The sequence below is a fragment of the Topomyia yanbarensis genome, chromosome 1, assembly GCF_030247195.1.
Source record: "Topomyia yanbarensis strain Yona2022 chromosome 1, ASM3024719v1, whole genome shotgun sequence".
Lineage (NCBI taxonomy): Eukaryota > Metazoa > Arthropoda > Insecta > Diptera > Culicidae > Topomyia > Topomyia yanbarensis.
In genome coordinates this window covers 21078997-21100986 of record NC_080670.1, presented here as the reverse complement: position 1 = coordinate 21100986, position 21990 = coordinate 21078997, and the positions used below count along the sequence as shown (strand labels likewise).

General features: G+C 39.8%; 1 protein-coding gene across 4 annotated transcripts; it reads right to left on the bottom strand.

The window, feature by feature from the left end:
* Positions 1-6105: 6105 nt before the first annotated feature.
* LOC131677068 (diacylglycerol kinase kappa-like) lies at positions 6106-19701 on the bottom strand. 4 transcript variants are annotated; one of them, XM_058956628.1, is made up of 3 exons: positions 18498-19701; positions 18203-18337; positions 6106-18141 (listed from the first exon to the last, which is right to left on the bottom strand). In XM_058956628.1, the coding sequence occupies exons 1-3, from the start codon at positions 18592-18594 to the stop codon at positions 17765-17767; spliced, it is 609 nt and encodes a 202-aa protein (XP_058812611.1). In that variant the 5' UTR covers positions 18595-19701; the 3' UTR covers positions 6106-17764. The 4 variants fall into 4 exon arrangements, with proteins under 4 accessions (XP_058812611.1, XP_058812612.1, XP_058812613.1 ...); XM_058956629.1 differs by having other exon boundaries at positions 18513-19698; XM_058956630.1 differs by having other exon boundaries at positions 18203-18316; positions 18498-19689.
* Between the last annotated feature and the right edge of the window lie 2289 nt (positions 19702-21990).

The window sequence follows — 21990 nt, the reverse complement described above, 5'->3', positions numbered from 1 at the left end:
ATGGTTTGGTAAGAAAATTTCAATTCCACCTGTTACCGCATAGAAGGCGCTCAAATTAACTTTTTATGGAAGAGAGATAGAATATTGACATGTTCGGAAGAATTACTGCAAATCGCCTGCTCTACAACTTTGTAGAAGACACCTAATTTCTATCTCTACCCGTTGAAAAGTTAGTGTTAGCGCCCTCTATGCGGTAACAGGTGGAACTAAAATTTTCTAACCAAAATATTACTCATATTATTTACTATAATTCTTCTGAACATGCTATTGAGCCAAACCTAACCACTTTTTCACAAAAATGTTTAGTTCGTGTTAATCGAGTATTGCCACACAACCATGCACTGCTAGGCCCCATGCAAAACTGACTCAGATATGACTTCGTTAAAAGTTCAAAAACTCCTTTTAACAAAGTCGGATTGACTAGCAGTTTCCGACAAAGTTGTAGACAATAAAATTATTTTTCCTAATTTCACTTACAGTGATAATACGCTGCATGCAGTGCCACCTAATGGCGAAAATGCGAGCTAGTGGGTTTAATCCATATAAATTGTAGAAAAATCCCATACAAACTACAGGATCGTTGGTCCGGTAGCTAGACTTGTCTGATTTGCTTCAAATTAGGTGCAAGTTCTTCTGGTGGGACCAGGAATCTTATGCTTTTATGGGCAGTGCATTTTTGCATTAAAATCAGCTATTTCAGTATTTCTGATGGAAATTCCATAAGAAATACTGAAATAGCGTACATTGGAATAGAAAGTATTCAAACATCTATTTATTTCTTCAATGTTGTAGTATGAATTTAGCATAAGTTTGTAACCCGTCAGGGTAACAATTTAGCACTGGGTGGAAATATACCATTTATTGGGTATACACTCCGTAGAGTGTATTTGTTTACATGTAAAATTATGCTCACCGCTGTTCGGTACCGTTCACTTTTTCTTGTAAATTTTGTTCATTTTCGCGTATGTGAACGGTTTTGTTCGTGCAGCTAGGTTAGATAATTTTTGTTTTATGTTTGTGAATAAGTAGCATAGGGATTAGGTAGGCCACCGCTCTCTTTTTGCTGAAAAATGTGTGCTGATAATAAAACGGATCGGCGGTGACAGCTATGCGGCTAGGCGGTTGGTTTTTGTTTTGGTCGAGTGCGAAAGGCGGCCATCGTGATATGTTAGAAAGTGACGAACCACGGCGTATTACAGACGCCCGTAAACAGTGCTGTTTTTTTCGGGACAGTTTTCCGCTACTACTGCCAGTAAAGTAAAGTGCGCGCGTGTGACGGCAAGTTCAATCCGTCGTAGAGTGGCGGCCCGTGGTTCGGGCACACAGAAAAGTGGTGTTGGTTCGCCGAAGTGAGACAGCTAACCGTAAAGGAACATTCTCGCGTCCCCGGCTAAAACCCATGGAACCTAACACCGACCGTTCTCGCTATAGAGGATAAGTCGAACGAGCCTAGCTCTCCTCTGTAGCTAATAGCCAAGAAGAACGAAGCAGGGTGGACAAAGGTTCCCCCTGGGAAGTGCACTGCGGTGACTTCCGGGATCACTTGCGGCGAGCAAGTTGATCCGGCGATAGTTCGCCATCGTCGCTAGGGAGGTTCCAACACAGGAGCAAAGCTCACCTCCCTAGCTAAAAGTCAAGGACCGCTGCCGGAGCAGCCAACGTAATCAAGGAGAACTAGGCCGTTGCTGTCCCAGCCCCCAGCAGTAGCAGCTCAACGGCAGCAGCAGTAGTGGAGAGTATTAGGAGGAAATAAAAGTCGGTAAATTTTTTAATTTATTTTGTTTGTTTACCCTTTTTTAGTGGTTACGAAAATCCGAAAATTTGTAGAGGCACCTAGGCCGCCCTGAAAAGAAGGGTACGCCGGGCAAACAAGAACCCGAGTAGTGGGCAAACCCCTACTCACAAGTTCCAGTCATATACCTTTCTTACGATTATTGACACGACCGGCTTCGCACTTTTGGCCCAAGTGGGTAATAAGATAAGCATAATGTGAGGGGAAATATGGAAATATGTCGCATTTTCTCGATAGGGGAAGACGGGGTAAAACGCACTCCGAGATTAGATGCATTTGAAGTATCAAATCATCAGCAGAAACTTATATCAATATCCGATCCAATAATCCAACATCATCTCCTAATAACACTATTGTGTGGAATGCGAATCGAATCGACAAACACACTACCGCTTACCAAAAGAAAATCAACCAAAGAGCACACTCCATTATACACTCCAGTGTATAATGGAGTGTGCACCCTCGAGCGCGCGCTCGTGGTGAATTTATCTGAGCACGCCACTCATATTAAAGAGCAAAAGAGGAACGGGATCCCTGGCACCCAACCTGTTACTCTACGGTCCAGAAGGGTTAACCGTGCAAGGACCGCGATCCCTGGTCAAGCCACGGGGATCTAGGCTGGGCTCTGCAACAGCCTTCTTTTTCGGGCCGCTAGCTCGATCGTGAGTAGCACGCTTGCTCTCTAGGTCGGCTCTTCAATAAAGATACTGATTAAGGGATCGGAAAGAAACGTAAAACAACTGTTTTCCAATGTAACACTTTTATTCCCGAACGACTTACAGTGGGTGTGTGTGGCGTGTATGTTGGCCGGCCGGTTGCTGCTGATGCTGCTCGTGATGGTGATGATGAAGGCGGGAAGTGATCTACGGTGTGGCGTTATGTAGATCGCTGGGCTGGAAAAGCTGGAATGCGCCGTGGCGCCCGCGTGGTTCACGACGATCGCTGACCGCTCGTCGTTATGTGCTCGCCGGGAGTTCGTGCTTCGCTTCACACGTGTCGGACGAATTTCTTTCCTCGGGTGTGGTGAGTGTGGTCATTGTATGCATGAAACTGGCGCGTCTGTGCATCATTGAAATGATGCCTGGCGGTAGTCATGGAATGTCTACCTATATATTTCCACCGAAGAGTTTGAGCTTGAACCGTAGCAACGGCTAGGAGGTCAGAAAGCAAACTGGTATTTTCTTAAATGCCCTTTTTATACGAGTGTCGCAGTTCATTAGATGACGAAGGGGCTGTCCTAGTAATGCTCGCGGCTTGATCGAATTGTACAGACCAATCAGTGGAGACCAGGCATTGCATTTATCGCTCATATGAGTAAATGCTCCCGGATAGTTTGCTACTGCGACAATAAAAACACACATTTTCACACGAAAAGTTATTGGCACTCACACAACTTCTCCGGATAAATACAATGTGTTATTTCTCCGGATAAATAAAACAGCCGGAGAATGGAAGAATGAGTTTATCACGGTATCCTTTTTTGCTCGCTGCTTTCCTGTCGTTATTCCAAAACCCGAAAAAACAAGTCTATCATATTTCTTTGCCGCTTTTGTTTGTAATTAAGTGTATTTTTTAGTTTTTATTGATTTCCACGAAATTAAAATTTTATCACCTTCTCCGGTGAGAAGGAAAAAGTCAAATAAATTTTATCCGGAAAATCATTCTCACGCTATTTGTGGAGACGGAGAATTTTGCGACTCAGTTTATCTCGGAAAAGTTGGACCTCGGATAAGCTTCTTCTCGCGTGAGTGAGAGAGAATTACAATGCCTGGTGGAGACAATTACTACTTTCACAAAATACATTTTTCGATAGTTATATAAGTTTTACATTTTACTGAATGAAACATAATATACATGCGCATATTTCCGATAAAAAAATATAGTAATTTCGATCAATACAAGGAAGTTATTCGCATTTGAAGACTGGGAGAATAGCCCTACAGAAATTTTTGAAACGGGACTCCATATTGAAACATTAGAAGTATTTTGCTTCAGTATGAGCAGAAACTAGCCGGAATTAAAGATTTTTGTCCACCTTGGGCTCTAGATATCTGATTCCTATTTAGACTCAGACATCGAATCCGGAACGCATCATGAATCCAGACCAGTCCATGGCACCGAACTAGTTGGATCAGGATCAGTTCTCTGCTCTAAACCATCCCCTTTCCCCTTAGCAGATAATAGGTTTGTTCCAGTACACGGAAGTCACTCCGGAGTAAACAGGAGCAAAAAATCTTTACTCCTTTTTACTCCGGTTTGCTACCAGAAGAAGAAAAAAGAGAAGAAGAGAGTACAGGAACGATTTTCTCCGGAGTACTTCCAGTTTCTCCTGGTACTGGAACAGACCTAATGTGTCGAATACGTGGATCCAAAACGTAGGTTTTGCTTCCTGTATATGACTGGAAGGACTGTTCGTTTATATTTTGTGCAGTCGCTACCTTGCTGGGAGGTAATTTTTTTCCAACTTTCGAAAAACTGACAGCGATAAAAATACAGGGTGCGCCATCTGGATGTATCCTCCCACTGAGACGTCCAAAAAATTGTTTCAAAATCGTTCAACACGGGTCCAACGATGGACGTTTGTTGAACGGTTATTTGGACGTTGTCCAAATTGGTCCAACGAACGTCCTTCATTGGAAGATTTTGAAACCAACCGTTCTTAGAGGGCTATTTCAACATTGAACAACATTCGCGTGTTTTTTAAGAAGAGCCAATAAGCTTGCTGCCAAAATTATCTTGCTTGCTATTATCTATTTGAACGAAAATTCCGGACAAACGGTAACTCACCGAGAATGTTAACATTTTCTGGAAGAGAAAAGTTTTCTCTTTCGTCTAGTGCTGTGATTTATAATCGGCGTATATTGGTTTGTCCAGAATTTCCTCTCAAAGCGAATTTTGACAGCATGCTTATTGGCCCTTCCCAAAAAACACGCGATAACTCCGCTATTTTCCAGCCGATTTTGACAGATACACACAATTCTGAAACGTAATTTAGTGCCATTTTAGCTATGAGATTTACACCAAAATAACGCGCTGAATACGAAAATGCTGTGAAATATGAAAATGCTGTGGCAATAATGATTGATGCAGAGCCTGATTTTTGGGACAAAATTTTAATGACGGGCGAAGCTCACTTCACCCTTTCCGGCGGAGTAAATAAACAAAATTGTCGAATTTGGAGGACACAGAACCCACACGTAACACTGCAGGACCAGAAAGTAACTGGTTGGGCCAGAGTGTGCTCCAACACAATCATCGGTCCATATTTTTTCAAAGAGGGAGAGACCATCGACGGCGCACACTACCGTTGGATTTTGGCGCACTTTGTCTGTCCACAAAGGCAGAAAAACTTCTATTTTCAACAAGACGGGGTACATTGCCACACCGCAGCCGCTACAATTAAGGTTGCATAGAGAATGCGCAAAATTCGCATACGAAAAAAGCAGTTTTTTTCCACACCGTATGCCAGATCTTCATAAAAATCAATCAGCAGTACTGTAACCACATGCTACATACGCTGATTGATTTTTATGAAGATCTGACATACGGTGTGGAAAAAAACTGCTTTTTTCGTTTGTGAATTTTGCGCATTCTCTGTGCAACCTTAAGTTCTTGCGGAGCAAATTCTCAGGACGCGATATCTTAAAAATTGGTGATTTGGAATGGCCTTTTTGTTCACCGGATTTAACGGTACCAGACTTTTTTCTGTGGGGTTACTTGAAAAGTAAAGTCTATTCTAGCAAACCCTAAGAGAGCAAACCTAAGAACCTTGACGGACTCAAAGCTAATATACGAGCTGAAATTGCTGCGACGAAGCTCGTAATGCTGTCCAATGTCATGCAAAATTCCCGCAAAATAGCTGCTTTTTGTGTATCAAATGGGGGTGGTCATTTAATCGACGTTGTATTCTATTGTCGTTTAGGGATTTTTTTACTTGGTACCTTTTTAGTACTAAACGTTTGGCTATAACAACATTTTTTTTCTTATTACCGTAACGGTATTACAAACAAGTTAGTGTAGACATTACTGAACGGCAATTGAACACAATTGTAAAACACATGATTTTTGTTCGTGGCCCTGTTTTCGTAACGTAAAAACGTGATTGTTCCAGAATTCCCCGCACTTTATACACTATTGTTGGAACATTTTTTCCATGTGAGAAATGAGTGAGATCATAAAATATCGAATAGCGCAAAAAACGGTTCAAGTCGTTCATGAAAACCCTTAAAAATACCGTTGATTGATTTTCCCGGGACGACTTAAACGAGGCGGAATTTCTTTTCATTCTAATTAAGATTTGCAGTGGTATGGAATAGAGTTATTGACTTTAAAATCTATCTTTATTTCAGCGATTTTTATTGTTATTTTCCATTTTTGGTAATTAATAGTAGTAGCATATAAATTATTGAAGTAACTAAAAGTGACTTCCTGATTAAATGTGTATATTTTTCACCTTATTGACGCTGAACATCGTTTCACAATTACCGTACAAATAGTACAATTCTCGAGCGTTGTCATAAATTCAAGCAATTTCGATTAGTATTTTGTTCTTTAAAGTAGAAATTATACGTATGGGAAACCAAATCCAAACACCGGGTGTGCCAATTCGTTGAATCCTATTTTAAATTGGTTTAACCTTCTATAAGAATCAAATCTCGTACAACTAGTAATAAAGTTCTATAAAATTTCATAAAAATGGTTTTTAATCACAAACCAGAATCCTGCATTTTACCTTCCCTACGCTTCACTGTTCGATTCCAGTACAAACTTCCAAAAAATCAGCCATCCGTGAATGAGACTGGTTCCGAAATAAAAACCGCTACACATAAAACGCTTCCACTGTGACACTCAATCACTATATGGCGAAACTAACATCAACGAATAGGTTATGAGATCTTTCTGTTTCGGGTAATACATTTGCAACAGTTAGACAGTATGGGTCGTGTAAGCATTAGATCGTATTATTCGAAAACCAACTGCACTGAGTCTCAACTGATCAAACATAGCATTCCGCACTCTTTGAATTTCGCTTTCAATTACCGCCGACCCAATAACCGATAGTTTACCAATTATCGCTTGCATTTTTGATTTATCCAATCACTACATCCTCTTGCTAAACCTGACAAAACAATTATTTTTTTTACCATATATCACAAAGCGAGAAACAATCAATCTGTCATGCGCTGCATTTCCGTTCTGAATACCTTTCCTGCCATCGCTTGCTTTGTTTTGCAATACAATTTTAACACTAGTGACGAACAACAGGTTAAATTTTGTGTGAGTGTGTGTGTGTGTTTTTTGCTTTAATCTTCGTTTTTAAGTAACACGTAAATGCGACTTGTTTGCCTTTAAATAGAGTTTGTTTCTTTTGTTTACCGACCGCCTTCACCCCTCCCACCAAGACGACACGTCCTCGGGGTCTCGTTTAAGATAAGTGTTGAGTTCTAGCAAATGTGTTAGTACTTTAGTAATTGTTTAAAATATTGTTCGTTCGTTTTTTGTTTTTACACCGCCATCTGCTGCTTTTGCCACCGAAATTATCGCTAGGCGCTCAGCTTTCGAAACGAAAACCTAAAACAACAACAAAAGCAAATCCCGTTCCGAGCTGGTATTTCGACTGGGCCGACCAGGTGGCCTATCCTTATAGTGGACCCGTTCCGTGCGATGGTGGCGAGCATTTTTGTTTGAGTTTGAGTTTATTTCTATTGCTCTGTGGTTCACGATTCATGAGTTTTATTTTGTTTGCTTGAGTGAATTTTATTTTCCGATGAATTGGGTTTCCTAACTAACGGCTGCTTCGTGATGGTGCGGGTGAGTGAACGGTGAACTAAAATTATGTTTATAGTTTATAAACGATTATTTTCGGGGTTAAATGGAAATGGATGTTGCTGAAATATCACGATGAATTTTCTGAATTGGAATTATTTTTGTGCTTTTCACAAGGGCAGTGCTACCGGGATTGATTTGGAATTTAACTAATCGTTTTATTGGTAGATACCATCCTCGACTTGTATGTAAAAACCTCGAATAACTTCGAAACGATTGTTTCATTAACGCGTGGGTAAAGAAATCCCATAAAGTATGAAAATCAACTGACAAAATTCGATTTGAGTGAAAACTCCGGAGAAATCATTATAGAACATTACATGAAATTGTGTAACCTCACTTTTCTGACAACTCAGAAGCGTGTACATGGATTTAGATAATTTTTGATTTCACCCCGCACAAGAAACTCAGTTCGTATTCTAACACCCTGTAAACTATATCGCTGAATTGTCATGTTTTCGAGCATTTTTACTCATGTCATCTTGCAATGTCCCATTGGACAAACGTAGTTCGCAGCTATTAACGAAAGAGAAAGCTCCTCCCCTTTGTTTACTATCAACAGCTGTGGTTGACGAGTAATGGTTTCTCCAGGTTTCTCCGGACTTTCCCCTCACCAGCCATTGGCTGGCAACACTGCTCTTGTGAAGTGAGAACTCAACTAATTCCTTTGTCCCGTTTTGGGAACAATTTCCCTGTAACTAATCAGCAAGATGGAGTAATTTTTTTTTCTTATGAGTTATTTTTTGTGAAATTTGTTTTGTTTTTTTTTTGTAAAGACTTACCTTTCTCTATTGACATGGATTCGTTTTAACCTGCAGTGCTTTTCGCATGATCGTATACAAAAAATCTACACTGGCGCGGTTTTCTGTTTGCTGTTTTAGTTAATTCTTTATCACACTGCTAAATACAGCACAAAATGGCGAGCTGGAATTGCCTTCCTCTACCCTTCCTCGACTGCTATCTCAACTTTTCTAATTTGATGGAAAAATTTCGTCTAAAAAGCGACAAGCACAAAAAAGGACTACGGTTTCCGTGTGATTTACTGTTTTGTTTCCTTATCTGTTCGGCGCAACATAGCAAAAAATCTATATCTCTGACAAGTTGATGTAAAGCGAACAAATGACCTATACAAAAATGGACGGGCCATTTTTTGTTTTGTTTTAGACCTAAGCCGACTGACGACTGACCTACTATTTAGCGGCGTGTTTTGATGCATTAATTTCCTGCCTTGTTGCTTGGATGAGGGCTCAAAAGCTGCGACCTGATTGCTACCGTGTATGTGAGTGTACTCCAAAAAAAAAAAATATTGCAGGAAAATGGAACCGCAACTTTTAATTTACTTTGCAAAGTGGTCTCTGTCGAAAATAATTCTGTCCGCAAAAAGCGCTGATTGCCCTGACGGCGACGACGATAAAAATGTAGACGGATGATGTGTTTGTTTTTAATTTTGTTTGTTTGTTTGTTATATGAGTTATTTTCTGTGGCTTGCTATACTTTTTTATGCATATAATCCGAGGTGTGGGTTCTGGCGCTATAGCTGTCACTTAACGCGTTCAGTTTATGCACTTGCTACACTTCGTTTTATGTTTGGCTGCAAGATGAGCCCAATGCTGGATGGGTGACGAAATGTTACTATTTCTATGCAAATTATCACTTACATGGATTACCTATGACACACAGGTCCGCGCGATTCGTTAATTAAATAATTGTTCGATTTCATTCCACGTGTGTCCATTGAAAAAAAATCTTCAATGGAAACGCGCGGTGGTTAGTACGAGTACCGAGTATGTTTGCCCTTTTATGGTAACATTTTATGGATTTCTCGGGGTGTGTCATGAGCACCGTTTCGTCCTCGGAGCCTCGTACATTTACTATTACTACTCGCGCGTGACGGGGGAACTCAAACAATTTGCTTTGTTCATCTTCACTTTTTTTTCTGTTGCTAATTACTGACGGTACTGTCGTTATCGTCACCACTAATTGCCGGAGTGCGATTAATTTTATTTTTAGTACACTGACCATGAGCTCACTTTCTGTGTAAGGTTTGTTCTACGCTACCTTCGTCCTTGTAGTTTAGGGACAGAAAATAGGTTCGTTTCTAGACAGTTCGCTCTATTTAAAATAGATATTGAAATCGATTTTCTGCTCTATTCTTATCATTTGGTTAGCTTAATTCAGTGAAGAGCGAAATGATTGTTTAAGTGTCTTCCTATTTCGAATCCTACATCGGTTCGAGATATTTACGAATCGGAATTTCTTAGACGCGAGTTACCTCGAGGGGACCCGAACTCTGTGATTTTTTTTGACAAAATTATCCTATGTTTAATGGTTCTGAGTAATTCGGAATGGTTTGACATTTCCAACAAAGCTTGAGAATGAACTGCTCAAAATTTACGTTTTGACAGTTTCAGTGCTCGAAGAAATCAAAACATTTCCTGCTACTGCAGCAAAGACGATGCTTTAAATATAAAGACACGCGGAGAGAAGAACCGCAAATTTGGCTGCACGGTTTACAAAGTTATTTTGCCTGCTAGTTTTGGCAACCAGGAATATTATGTAAACAACGAATGACTTATGTAGTTTTAATGAATGCTTGACGAATTCTTTTTTCGAAATATTATGCAAAATACTCAATCGAGCAATTCGGAACGCATTGATTTATGTCACTGAGCCTGTCTACAGGTCTTTCGTTGCCCTAGAGAGGATATATTAGAGAATGCAGTTGACGAGTAATAGCAATATTGCCACAATGCTGATGCCATTAATATTTATGACGAATGTCGCGATATTAGAAGAAAACGAGTCGATATGTTTATAATTTTCAGACTTTGCATCTACCAGCTATATAAAATGAGGGATCAAACAGTCGGTCAATGGCTTTGTAATTATCAATGTGTTTAAATTTACTCGTATATTATTTGCATCATGAAAATTGATTAGTATGTATGTATATGAAGTATGTATATGGGTTAGATTGGAACTTTCGGCTTCAGTCTTCGTGTATCTCTATAAACATCAACTCTAAACTGCAGGAACAAATCGAAACTAACGACACTGAATCTCGCTGGATAAAGACTCGACACGTCTATCGTTTGTTTACCATTTATCTGTCAGTGTCATTCCAATCGAGCACGAGGCCTCTCAATGAACCTCGTTTCAGAAGGACTCGAAGCGATTTTCTTCGGTTTGAATGCTTTGACAAGTCTCGTGCTCGATTGGAATGAGACTTACAGATAAATAATAAGAAAAAGATGCGATGGCGAGTCTTTATCCAGAGCAGAGATACTAGGTATATTATTCAAATGTCTTCACATTTCATAAACAAATGTCTTCATTTGTCGTCACCGAACAAGGTTCCGAATCAGTTTTTGATTTTGAGCCGGAATTGTGCCAGAAATCAGTCTACATCCGAAAAAAGTTGTCTTCAAAATGATACACCCGTCTTCACAACCTTTAAAATGTCTTCAAAATGAAAACATGTCTTCCCATCTGGCATCGTTGATACAGAGGGATTCAGCGTCTTTATTGTGCCTTGCAGGATAATCGCTCGATATGCGATTATATGAAAGCTCAATTGAGATAGGCGCGTGACAGCCGCCTATATAAATGTATAGGCAGCTTTTTCCTTGAAGCTTTCGAAAAGCACACAGCTGGCAGAAAAATAAAGCTCCACTGAAATCTGCTTGCGGAGCAACTGCGGCTATATTTGATGCGCCTTTCAGACGCCCGCAATGTGAGATTTTATTATAAGCGCGACAATAATAAAAACAAAAACATACATTAAACGTTTTTTGTAAACTCGCGTGTTTTTTGTAAATGGCCAATAAGCATACTGTCAAAATTCACTTTGAGAGAAAACTCCAGACAAACCGTAATTCGTCGAGACTGGATGTTAACGTTTCATGAAAGAGAAAAGTTTTCTCTTTCGTTTGCTGCTGTGATTTATAATCGGCGATTATTCGTTTTTCTAGAATTTCCTCCCAAAATGGATTTTGACAGCATGCTTATTGGCCCTTTTCAAAAAAAAAATGCGTGTAATTTGTTGATTCGAACATAGAGTGACAAAGTTGCCAGTTACATCAAATTGGTTGGAATTCGAGCAAATTTGGGTTGAGGTCGGAAAGATTTGTTATATTTTATTCGAATTTTTCAGCAGTACTCGATTTGATAGAAAACTTTATTTTCAAAAATTGGCGGATAAAATACGAATTCATGCTAAACAGAACGGAATATAACAATTATTCTGAAGTTACGTTACCCACAAAAATCAGAAATTTGTCAGTATTGAAAAAGACTACTTATTACCAGGAGGCAACATAACGTGGGAACCGAGGAGGCAACATAACGTGGGATATTTATCCGATAATCGGTAAATGGGAGTGGCAAATCATTTTTCAATATTCAACTCTTGGCAATCCAAATTTTTTTTTATTCTTATTTTCGGTTAACTTTCTTCCGCACCATCTACTGAAGCCTAATCATTTTTTTCGTCGTTGTAGCATAACATTGTGAACATATTCTGTGAATAAATTGTGGCTCTAAAACGGCATCCAAAGGCTACAATTAATGGTTTCGTCCCAGTTTTTTGGATTGGTTCCACTGTGCGACTCCAGTTAGCCATCGCTACCGTCTGGACCTTATTCCTGGCTATCAGTACACCGGCTAAGATTACCAACTTTACTTTCCTCGTTCCCATCCGACGGATCAGCAATTTTTCCCATTGAAACATTCCAACGATCTCGGCAGGGATTGAACCGGGGTGAAAGCAGTAACGCCCACCAGCCAACCACCTTCACCGTCTTGATCCCAAGTTGCACGCGGCGGCCAGACTATCGTTTCGCCCAAAACGCGCGCTTCTGATAATGCTTATTAAAACCCGTTTATTCGATATTTTCCTGAGCGGTAGCTATACCACTCGAAATGAGCATTATTCGTTAGCTATAATACCAAAACATGTAATATTTATCATGAAACAAATAAAATAAAACGACTGTCCTATATCATTAATGCCAGAAACTATCATTCCCCTACCCATAATGATAAAAAGTGGGATTCCAGCTCAAATGCAAGAACCGTTTCCGAAACCGATTGAGTCGGGCTATTCAGAATTCCAAATCAAATTCCGAATGGTTTGATCGGGAACTGTTTGTTTCCTAGATGTCAAATAACGGCGTACCATCTGAAAACCTAAAAAGGTTTGAAAGTATTAACTTGCAGACACAGATTTTATTTTAGTCAATCTTGTTTTTTTCCTGATCTGCTTTTAGGAAAGCGATGGAGTATTTACGCCATGTCGATCACCTCAATCATAACACCAAAACGCTCGCGTTACCTATGTACATACCGTAAATATCTTATCCCGTATAATAGAATATCTGGTATAACAGATAATAGAAAATATAATAATATAATAATAGAATATAATAATAGAAAATTGCATAAAAATGTATAACCTCACTTTTCTGACAGTTGAGAGAGCTTGTTTACTACGACATAGAAAATATTCGATTCTACCCAGTAAAAGAAACTTGGTTCGAATTGCTTTTAAATTCTAACACAGCTTGTTTACTCGTTGAACATTTTTCGAGCATTTTAGCTCAGATGATTACAGCTTGAAATGTTCCATTCATTGATATTCACGCCATTTGCAGTTTGACAAAACCAAAAATTTATGTTGGAAACCGTTTATCCCCGGGAATGATGATCGAATTCGGCCAATTCCTCGGTTAGAATTTAACTCAGTTTCGGGCGAATCCGAAACAAATGACACGAATATTGTTGGCAATTGAGTTCATGTTTTTCGTCTCGTTTGTAAATATTATGAACGTTCTTGACTAAAGACGCTGAATCCCTCTGGATAAAGACTCGCCAACTCTATCTTATTCTTATTTTTTATCAGTGTCATTCCAATCGAGCACGAGACCTGTCAAAAGCCCGCAATCTGAAGAAAATCGCTTCGAATCCTTCTGGAACGAGGGCCATTGACAGGTCTCGTGCTCGATTGGAATGACACTGACAGATAAATGGTAAACAAACGATTGACGTGTCGAGTCTTTATCCAGAAATCACGACCAATCACGAACAATTCAATATTGAGGTTAGGACTCAATCAAATAGACAATCGCGTGTCTTCTCTACTCTTAGATAAAGCCCCGAACAAACTATTATTTGGCGTATTGCACGATATTCAAGTATTCCAAACGACGTTTTGCAGCTTGTATTTGATTCTATCGATTAAAATTGTTTTATTTTTATGACAGCGATGTTGGTTGTACAGAGATACCGTCCATGATAGAGGGCTGGCACAAAACTACCAGTGACAATTTGAATCACCGCCTAGTGGTGATTTTTTGAACTATATCATATTTGACCCATATGTTCATTTGACTCGATGGTCTACTAGTGTAGTTATTGTGGGCAAAAGAACAAACAATTAATCAATTGGAAGAAACGACCTGGTCCAAGGGTTACAGTATTTTCAGTATTTTTTCCAAGATTTCCATCACCGCATCTGTGTACACAGATGACAGATTTTTGTTAAGAAACCAAGCAGCAAACACATATTTTCGAGTTAACAACTACTAGAATATTTCGGATCAGATGACGAAAGCTCCAACAAAAACATGCCCAGCCGACGTTCTTTGTTGGGCCGAATCATTTTACTTTGGACCTATATGTCACAGCCACATACGTCCCGCATTGGGCTGAAAAATTTTGTTGAGTGGCGTGCTGAGCTGGGATCACTGAGACACTCACTGGAAGAAGCTATCGTCCAGTTAAACTCATTCCGGTACCGGTTCGGATTTCTGAATGGAGTCGGTATGGATTCCAAATCAAAAGCAACAACCGATTCCGACTCAGCATCGGTTGTTGCGTTTCAGTTGGAATCCATACTGACTCCATTCAGGATTCCAAATCACATTCCGAATGGTTTAACCGGGCATCTGCTCACTAAAGTGATCTTTCTATTCCTGTTGTAAAAAAAAGAAATTATTTCGTAAGAAAAACAAAAAAATTGCGCTTTCAAAACCGGTGGAGGTTAGGAATCACATGAGGAAAACAAAACAAACTCCTTTGGTTTGACTTTGCACCTGCGGTTGCAAATGAGCTGTCAGAAATCGGGCCCATATTATTGGCTCGAATCAAAACTCGTCGAAATGTCAATTGACGATAGATTCATCCGGAGTGTTCATTTGTGTTTACATTTTGCTAGCGTTGTCAATTTTATTTTGTTTCCACCACCAACGCTCCAGTACCCCGTTGAACTCTAACGATTTCGCCACCTGGGCGCCAGTTCGATGCTACCGAATGAACTTTGTTTACTTTCGACAAGTTTTGATTCGACCCAACAACATCCAGCCCACTCTGATTTGCAAGTGAATTTCTGATCGTTTTAATACGTCAAATACATTTGGGAGGAGCATTACATTTACTTATGTGGTTTTTGTTTGAGGCGAAACTGAGTCAGTTCCTAACCCCAACCGCTGTCAAAATGTATGAACTGACAGCGGTTGGGGTTAGGAACTGACTCAGTTTCAGGTTCAAGCGAAATCGCCATTAGAACTCTCGTATCGCAAAATTTTTTGTCCCTAGGTTAGCTTAGTTTTGGCGTAGTACGCAACTCTCCGAAAGCTCCCAATAAATTAAAAATGATTTGTGTCGCTTCAAAATTTATTTGGAACTAAAAACATGTCCAAAAAACAATTGCACGTTATTTTTGCAAAGAAAAATCATCGGAAACTGGTAAAAGTTTTTATTATTAGAGGACTAACGAGTACTTGAATTTTCTTATAAAACAATTTCTGGAAGCAGATAATGCCGCTATCAAACCGATTCATCATGCAGAGGCGACGGAAACTACTAGGACGCATACAACTGAAAAAAGTTTCGATACTGGTAAGCTTGGTTAAGATTTTTTCGACGCTACGAATTAAGGCATGACCAGATAAGCAAGTTTGTGAAGCAATGACATTGTTTCTCATATTGCACATATTTTGTCGTATGCAATTCTAAATGTTCATTGATTTGATGACATTGTAAGGGAACACGTCTCCGCCGGTTGATGCCAATCAAGCTGACATTTCTTTAGACTGAGTAAACTAATTTGTTTGTTTAGTGTTTATTTGACCAACTAGAAATCTAATCCACTAGGTATTTAATGCGAGTGGGAAATACACATGGTCTTGTCTGAGTGAATGATGATTTTTGAATTATGTATGAGGGTTGAGGATTAATAATTCGCAAGAAGAATTTGAACATTAGGGGCGTCATAACCAGACCCTATTCGTAAATTGGAGCTTTTGCTGAGGAATTCAATGCGTGTAAATTTCATATAATTCAGTTCAATCTTATTAGAAATGCTGTATTGATAGGATTTGAAGACAAACATGAACCCTTTGTTTCACGTAGCAACATGAAACATTATTGTTAAGTATATCAGTGTTAGATTCAAGATTCCCGTGTTTAGGTAAGATATTCCGGATACACCACTAATTAAGACTTCATTAAACGGCATTCTAGGCATTCTAAACAGGACTCGAGTGGTGCGAATGCATTTGAATTACTTCCTAATGGCCTTGCAACCTACCTCAGCGTATTCTCATTATACTCTATGTGCCAATGACAATCAGTCTCCCACGTGTCAGTTCTGTAATTAATATACACTGTGGAAAACCCTGCGTGGCAGAGTGCTGGTCAAAGCCACAGAATGCAAAAAAAAACAAATTCAGAGACTGCAGCATATTAAGATAAATCACAAACTGTTGTCAAAGTGGTAACAGCCGCTAAACAAAATGCTGACTACGTCCAGCGCTCTTGTGGCAACAGCCAACGCCACCAACGAGATGACAGGAAACACGGAAGCTGGTTACCGGATTCGCAAACCGAGGACAGTAATGAAAACAATTAACAATCTCCAAGACAGCAGCTGTGAACAAAGTGTTGACGAAAACGACAAGCGGACTACATGAATCTCAGGAGTAACCTGTTTACAATAAACATAATTGCTTAAAATACGAAAAAGCTGTCTTGAACAGATTTTGCACTGTTCAAAAAGGATTAGTTGCTCGCAGGTTGCTGCAATCTGATTTTCATAGGTTCTGTACGTTGTCTGAGTGTAAAGTATGGCAGACCACATGGCTGGTGACGAACGTTCAAACAGGTGAATTTTATATTCTGAGCGTCGAAGCTGTATCTAATTAACGAATAAGATAAATGGGTATAATAACAAAGGCCAATGCGAATAATTCAGGTGTATTGAAGGTATCGAACAATTGAGGTGTTTTTACTATTCTGGTAGAGTGTGTGATATCCAACCCTGTATATCAAGAACATTTGACGCTTCCAACAATCATTCGGCTCTTCACTGCTTCAGTGCTTCCAAACAAATGTACGCTTTATTCTGAGTCCCCAAAGTGCAAATCAACTTAAGACCGAGAACAATGTATTCCCTGAGAGCGCACTACCAAGCTCGTAGTACCTATAAATTACTATAACTAAAATGATAATTTTTCCATGTCTATTATAATCCTAAATGTGTCCAGCTTAGGTTAGACTCAATTAGCCTAACTTGTTCAGCGATTTCATGAGGCCGTGAAGAAACTGGTGGATGTGTATGTTTTTCCTTCTCCTATTATTATTATTATTATTATTATTATTATTATTTATTACTTCTTTGCCGTTCGAGTGCTGCGCTATCTAGCCGCCTGTCTGTCAAAACCGTGTTCCTTGTTCCGTTGCGTCTAAATATTAGATAACAAGACTGAAAAGTGAAATATATGGAATTGCTCGATCCCCATTTCCCTGTAGTCGGGGCCCGCTCAGTTGGCGAAAACTATGCAATGAACTGGTTTAGTATAGTTTAACATCCTAAGTCTACCCTGTCACGACGATGTGATAAACAGTGCCTGTGATTTGTTAATAATTTTTTTTGCTGTCGCAATTTTATGTAGAGTAGATATCAAATTATTAAAGCAATCACTGAAAGTAACCACTAGTACGGGTTTCCGGCATGCAACCCGTGCAAGCACATTTGAAAACCGTCTGAAATGTTACTTTAGATGTTTGGTTTTGGCTAGCTTACAATGCCAAATGATGCAGCGAAAATATCCTAGTCAGTTAAAACAAGCTCTTAGTACCTACTGCTCTTTAGGACTCGTCCGGTTTATCCCCGTCCGGATTACCCCAGAAGCGATCGAACCGGTCACGTGCCTTGTCCAGCACATCGGACGTCACATTTCGGCTCCCTACTGGCGAGTTGATGTCGGATTCGAAGGCCGGATCATCCAGACATCGGAGCGTCGAACCGGGAACCGGTTTGTCATACCGTGGTTCCGAAGTGTTTTGTGCTGCTGCTGCTGGAGCTGGGACAGGATCTACCTGGGTAACCGGAATGACCGAAGTTTTAGCCATCGGTTGGGCTACCGACACAGGATTCGCCGATGATGTGGCGGACGATTTCGATTTCAACACATCTTCATCCTCATCCTCGGATTCTTTGATGGAGTTGGGATCTAGTTTACTATCTATAATGGGGTAAATATTCGATTAACTTAATGGGGTAAATATTCGACCTTTGACACTTACTAGGCATTTTGGATTGTTCTGCAAGCTCTGGCGGTGCTGATTGTGGCGCTGGTGGTGGATGATCCACTGGGGTAGAAGCTTTGATTTCGCTATGAGGTCGAATCATAGGATCACCTGGACACAAAAGGTTGAGCGCTTTAAGTTCAAACAAGAAAATGTTCTCACAGTTTATAGTTCGCATCCACGACATGCAGGGAAACCGGGGAAAAGTTTATCACGTTCAGGAGAAAAAAAATCTCACCTTCGTATTCAAGACTACTCACATGCCACTCGTATGGTAAATGAATGCCCTCACCTGTCGCGGACTCACCTTCTCTCACGTTCTGGGTGACAGTGAACGTTTTTCCGGTGTCCAGCGGAACGGTCCAGTTGACTGGATCCGGCGAGCGCATAATGATCTGCTCCGGCGACTTGACTCGCGTTGGTTCCGGAGGAGATTTTATGATCTGTTCGGTGATTTCCGGTGCCGGCAGTGGACTGGCGCTGGCTACCGACACTCCACCGTCCTTCTCGGCGTCGTCCTCATCTGGTTTATTTTTTATTTGGTTCGGAAAAGGCGGGATGAAAGAAAAGAAGAAGAGGGAGAGCTGGATGTAGCAAACATGCGACTAGAAATGGCCGTGAGTATTTATCTACATGTGGACACCGCTGGAACTAAAACTAAACAAGAATTTAGACCGGAACAGATAAAGAAGAAAACAAAACTTTGACTAGAAAGACGAAACAGTTGAGTACAGAAAGAATAGACATGTTAGAAAATGAGGATAGATGAAAACGTGTAAAGGATTGTTGTGTACCGTTTTTTGTTAAACTGGAGGTGGTCAATTATTGAACGTTTTGCAATCCATAGTTTGATAAATCGGGGCTATTCAATCCATGTCAAATCATTAAAATATCGGAAGAAATCCAGTACCCAGAAGCTTTTTACTGTGTTGAAGTCGATTACTGTGTGTTGTGCATCCACCTACCCCCAGCTTATAGAAATGCTTAGTGCATCGCACGACCCCTCGAAGTTTATTTCTACATCAACAACAATCTAAATAGTATGTTTACCGCGTTAATACATTGCAGTATTACCTGTGATTAAATTACTGTAACGTTAGCTTGCGTGTTTTCAATTCATCAACCTTACTCCGAAACCCATTACACTGTGTATGTGTACGCTGTCTTGTTCCACCTGCTCGTTTTGCCGACAGGTTTTGGAGCGAGGAAGCGTTTGAAATTCTGTGGATCCAGTGAAAATTGTCGAAGGTCGAAAGTGACGCAATAGGCTTTTCTACGGCTCATGTACGTACACGCCACATGTCACAAATACTACATCACAAGCTGGTGGAAAATAATAAACAAAGACGGCAAAATTAAATGGGATTGTTTTCAACCAGGAAACTTCATTAGTGTTCGTGAGACCAGTCACAAAGAACTCAATGGACTAATCATTGTGTAGTTGTGTTAGTGCGAGATTGAGGTTAAATTGGTTGGAATTTTTGACAAATGAGGCTAAATCAGCTGGAGAACTTATGAGTGAATTAGTTTTATACGTGTAAAATTAAACATGGCTTCCGGGCAACTGAAAGTAAACATAAACAGCCGGATTTTTTGGCGCACGATGAACAGAGAGAAAAGACCGAGCTTCACTTAGGGACACTTTTTATCTCGAAACTACCGATAAAAATAATGATTGGACCGAAACAAAACTTATGGTAACGGAAAAGCTTTTCTTCTTCAAATCCTCTTTTTTATCGGTTTCATCGAGGAAAATTGTCAAGCGCACTCACGCATAGAAAACAATGTGCCCATCTGTATCCGTCTTGCTTCACTATGACACTTTTTTCACGGTTGCCAAATGAAATTATATGAAAACCGCGAGATTGGCAGCCATGTTAACCTTCCAGATAGTAAAAATAAGAAGAAATCTGTTATTGTCAATTTTCAATGTCAAAAATCGATCAGATCAAAGTAGTTGAAGTTTTGATTCAGCACACTTTCAAACTATTTAGTTCGATGTGAACTGTGCAATATGTCCATACACATCGCAACTGTGTTGGTGTTCCAAACGTCAAAGTGTGCTAATTACCGAGAAATAACCCTTCTTAATTCGGCGTACAAAATCATGTCCCATATTCTAATTAACATATGAAACCGCTTGTGGAGTCCTTCGTCGGCGAATACCAAGCTGGGGCGACATAATGGAACCATTTCGAATCGACTTTTTCATATAAGCTTGCATACAATAAACTTTTCGTTTCGAGATGCGCAATGCTACCCCTGGTTTTCGCTACGGTCGATCAACAACAGATCATATGGTGACCCTGAGACAAATCCTCGTTAAATTCTGGGAGTACAACATGCAGACACACCATATGTTCAAAGATTTCAAGGCGGCGTACGATTCGGTGAAACGAAATAAAGCTAGAACATGGTTTTCCGACGAAACTAATACGGCTGATTCGTGTTAAGCTGGATGGATCGAAATCAAGGTTGCGGATTAAATTTCGACATCCTTCGTAACCTTGGATATATTGCAGCAGGGTGATGCACTGTCGAACCTACTGTTAAACATAGCGCTTGAGGGAGCGATTAGGAGAGCTGGTGTGCAGAGTAGCGGTACCATCATCACACGATCGCACATCGTCACTGTTGTGCTATCTTATGACAAGCGCCATTTAGACCATTTCGAGAAAAGTGAGATTGAATGTTTTGAAACTTATGAATGGTAGAAATAATTCAGAGAAGACAATTCATGGGTCTAGCCATTATGTATAAATGTCTCAGATATAACGACGATCGGTTGACTATAATAGGATAATTTGCTTAAAATGTAAACAAAAGTCGTGCTCACACGTGTCATAAGTGTGTATTGATGACAAAATTTGTATGATGTGTCATAAGTGAGCATGGAAGATTTTCTATTCCAATAAAGCATCAATTATTAACTTTTATTCATATCTTTGGCTTTATTTGGTCTAGAAACAATCGATGAAATGCATTTTCAAGCAAATTGGTCATGGAATCTAGAATAGTAATTTTTGGTTACAGGGTTGCCAAACAGGCAATATTTCCAGTTTAAAAGTAAAACTGCATTTTTCTCACGATACATATATTTTCATTTTGAAAATTACTATGCCATTGTGTTTCTAAGACATTTTTACACATAAAATCATGTAAAACTTAATTCTAACTTGAAACAATCCCAAGATATAGTGATTTGAAGCAAAAACCTCACAATTTCTCATCATATTTTTATATTTCAGGAACTAAGCAGAATTTAAAATTCTGAGAACGCCATCTTGTAGAGATTTTTCAAACGAGTAATGTAGCATATCTAACTCAGTTTACCCCAAAATGGCGTTTGTCATAAGATAGCACAACAGTGACGAGTGGGCCTTGCGGACGATATCGACATTATCGGGATCGATCGGCATTTGTGCCTTTTTGGAGGGAGACAGCGAAAATTGAACTCATGATTATTTGCGGTAAAACAAAGTACACGGTAGCTGGTAAACTATGTGGATCCAGTAGTGGTGTTAGATGATGAAATATTTGAAATTGTAGATGAATTTGTGCACCTTGTAACTCTACTGCCGTGCGATAACGATGTTGCCAGCATGGCGACCAATGTCGTATATACAGGTATGGCGAAGATGGCATTTTGGTATTCGTAAGATGAATCTTACATGAGTGGTGTGAGTGATCACAGAATAAATCGATTTGCTTTCGTCATACCGGTCGTTCCGCTCCAATTCAAACGTGTGAACGCTATGACGTCGACCCGTTGTGCTTCTGGATTG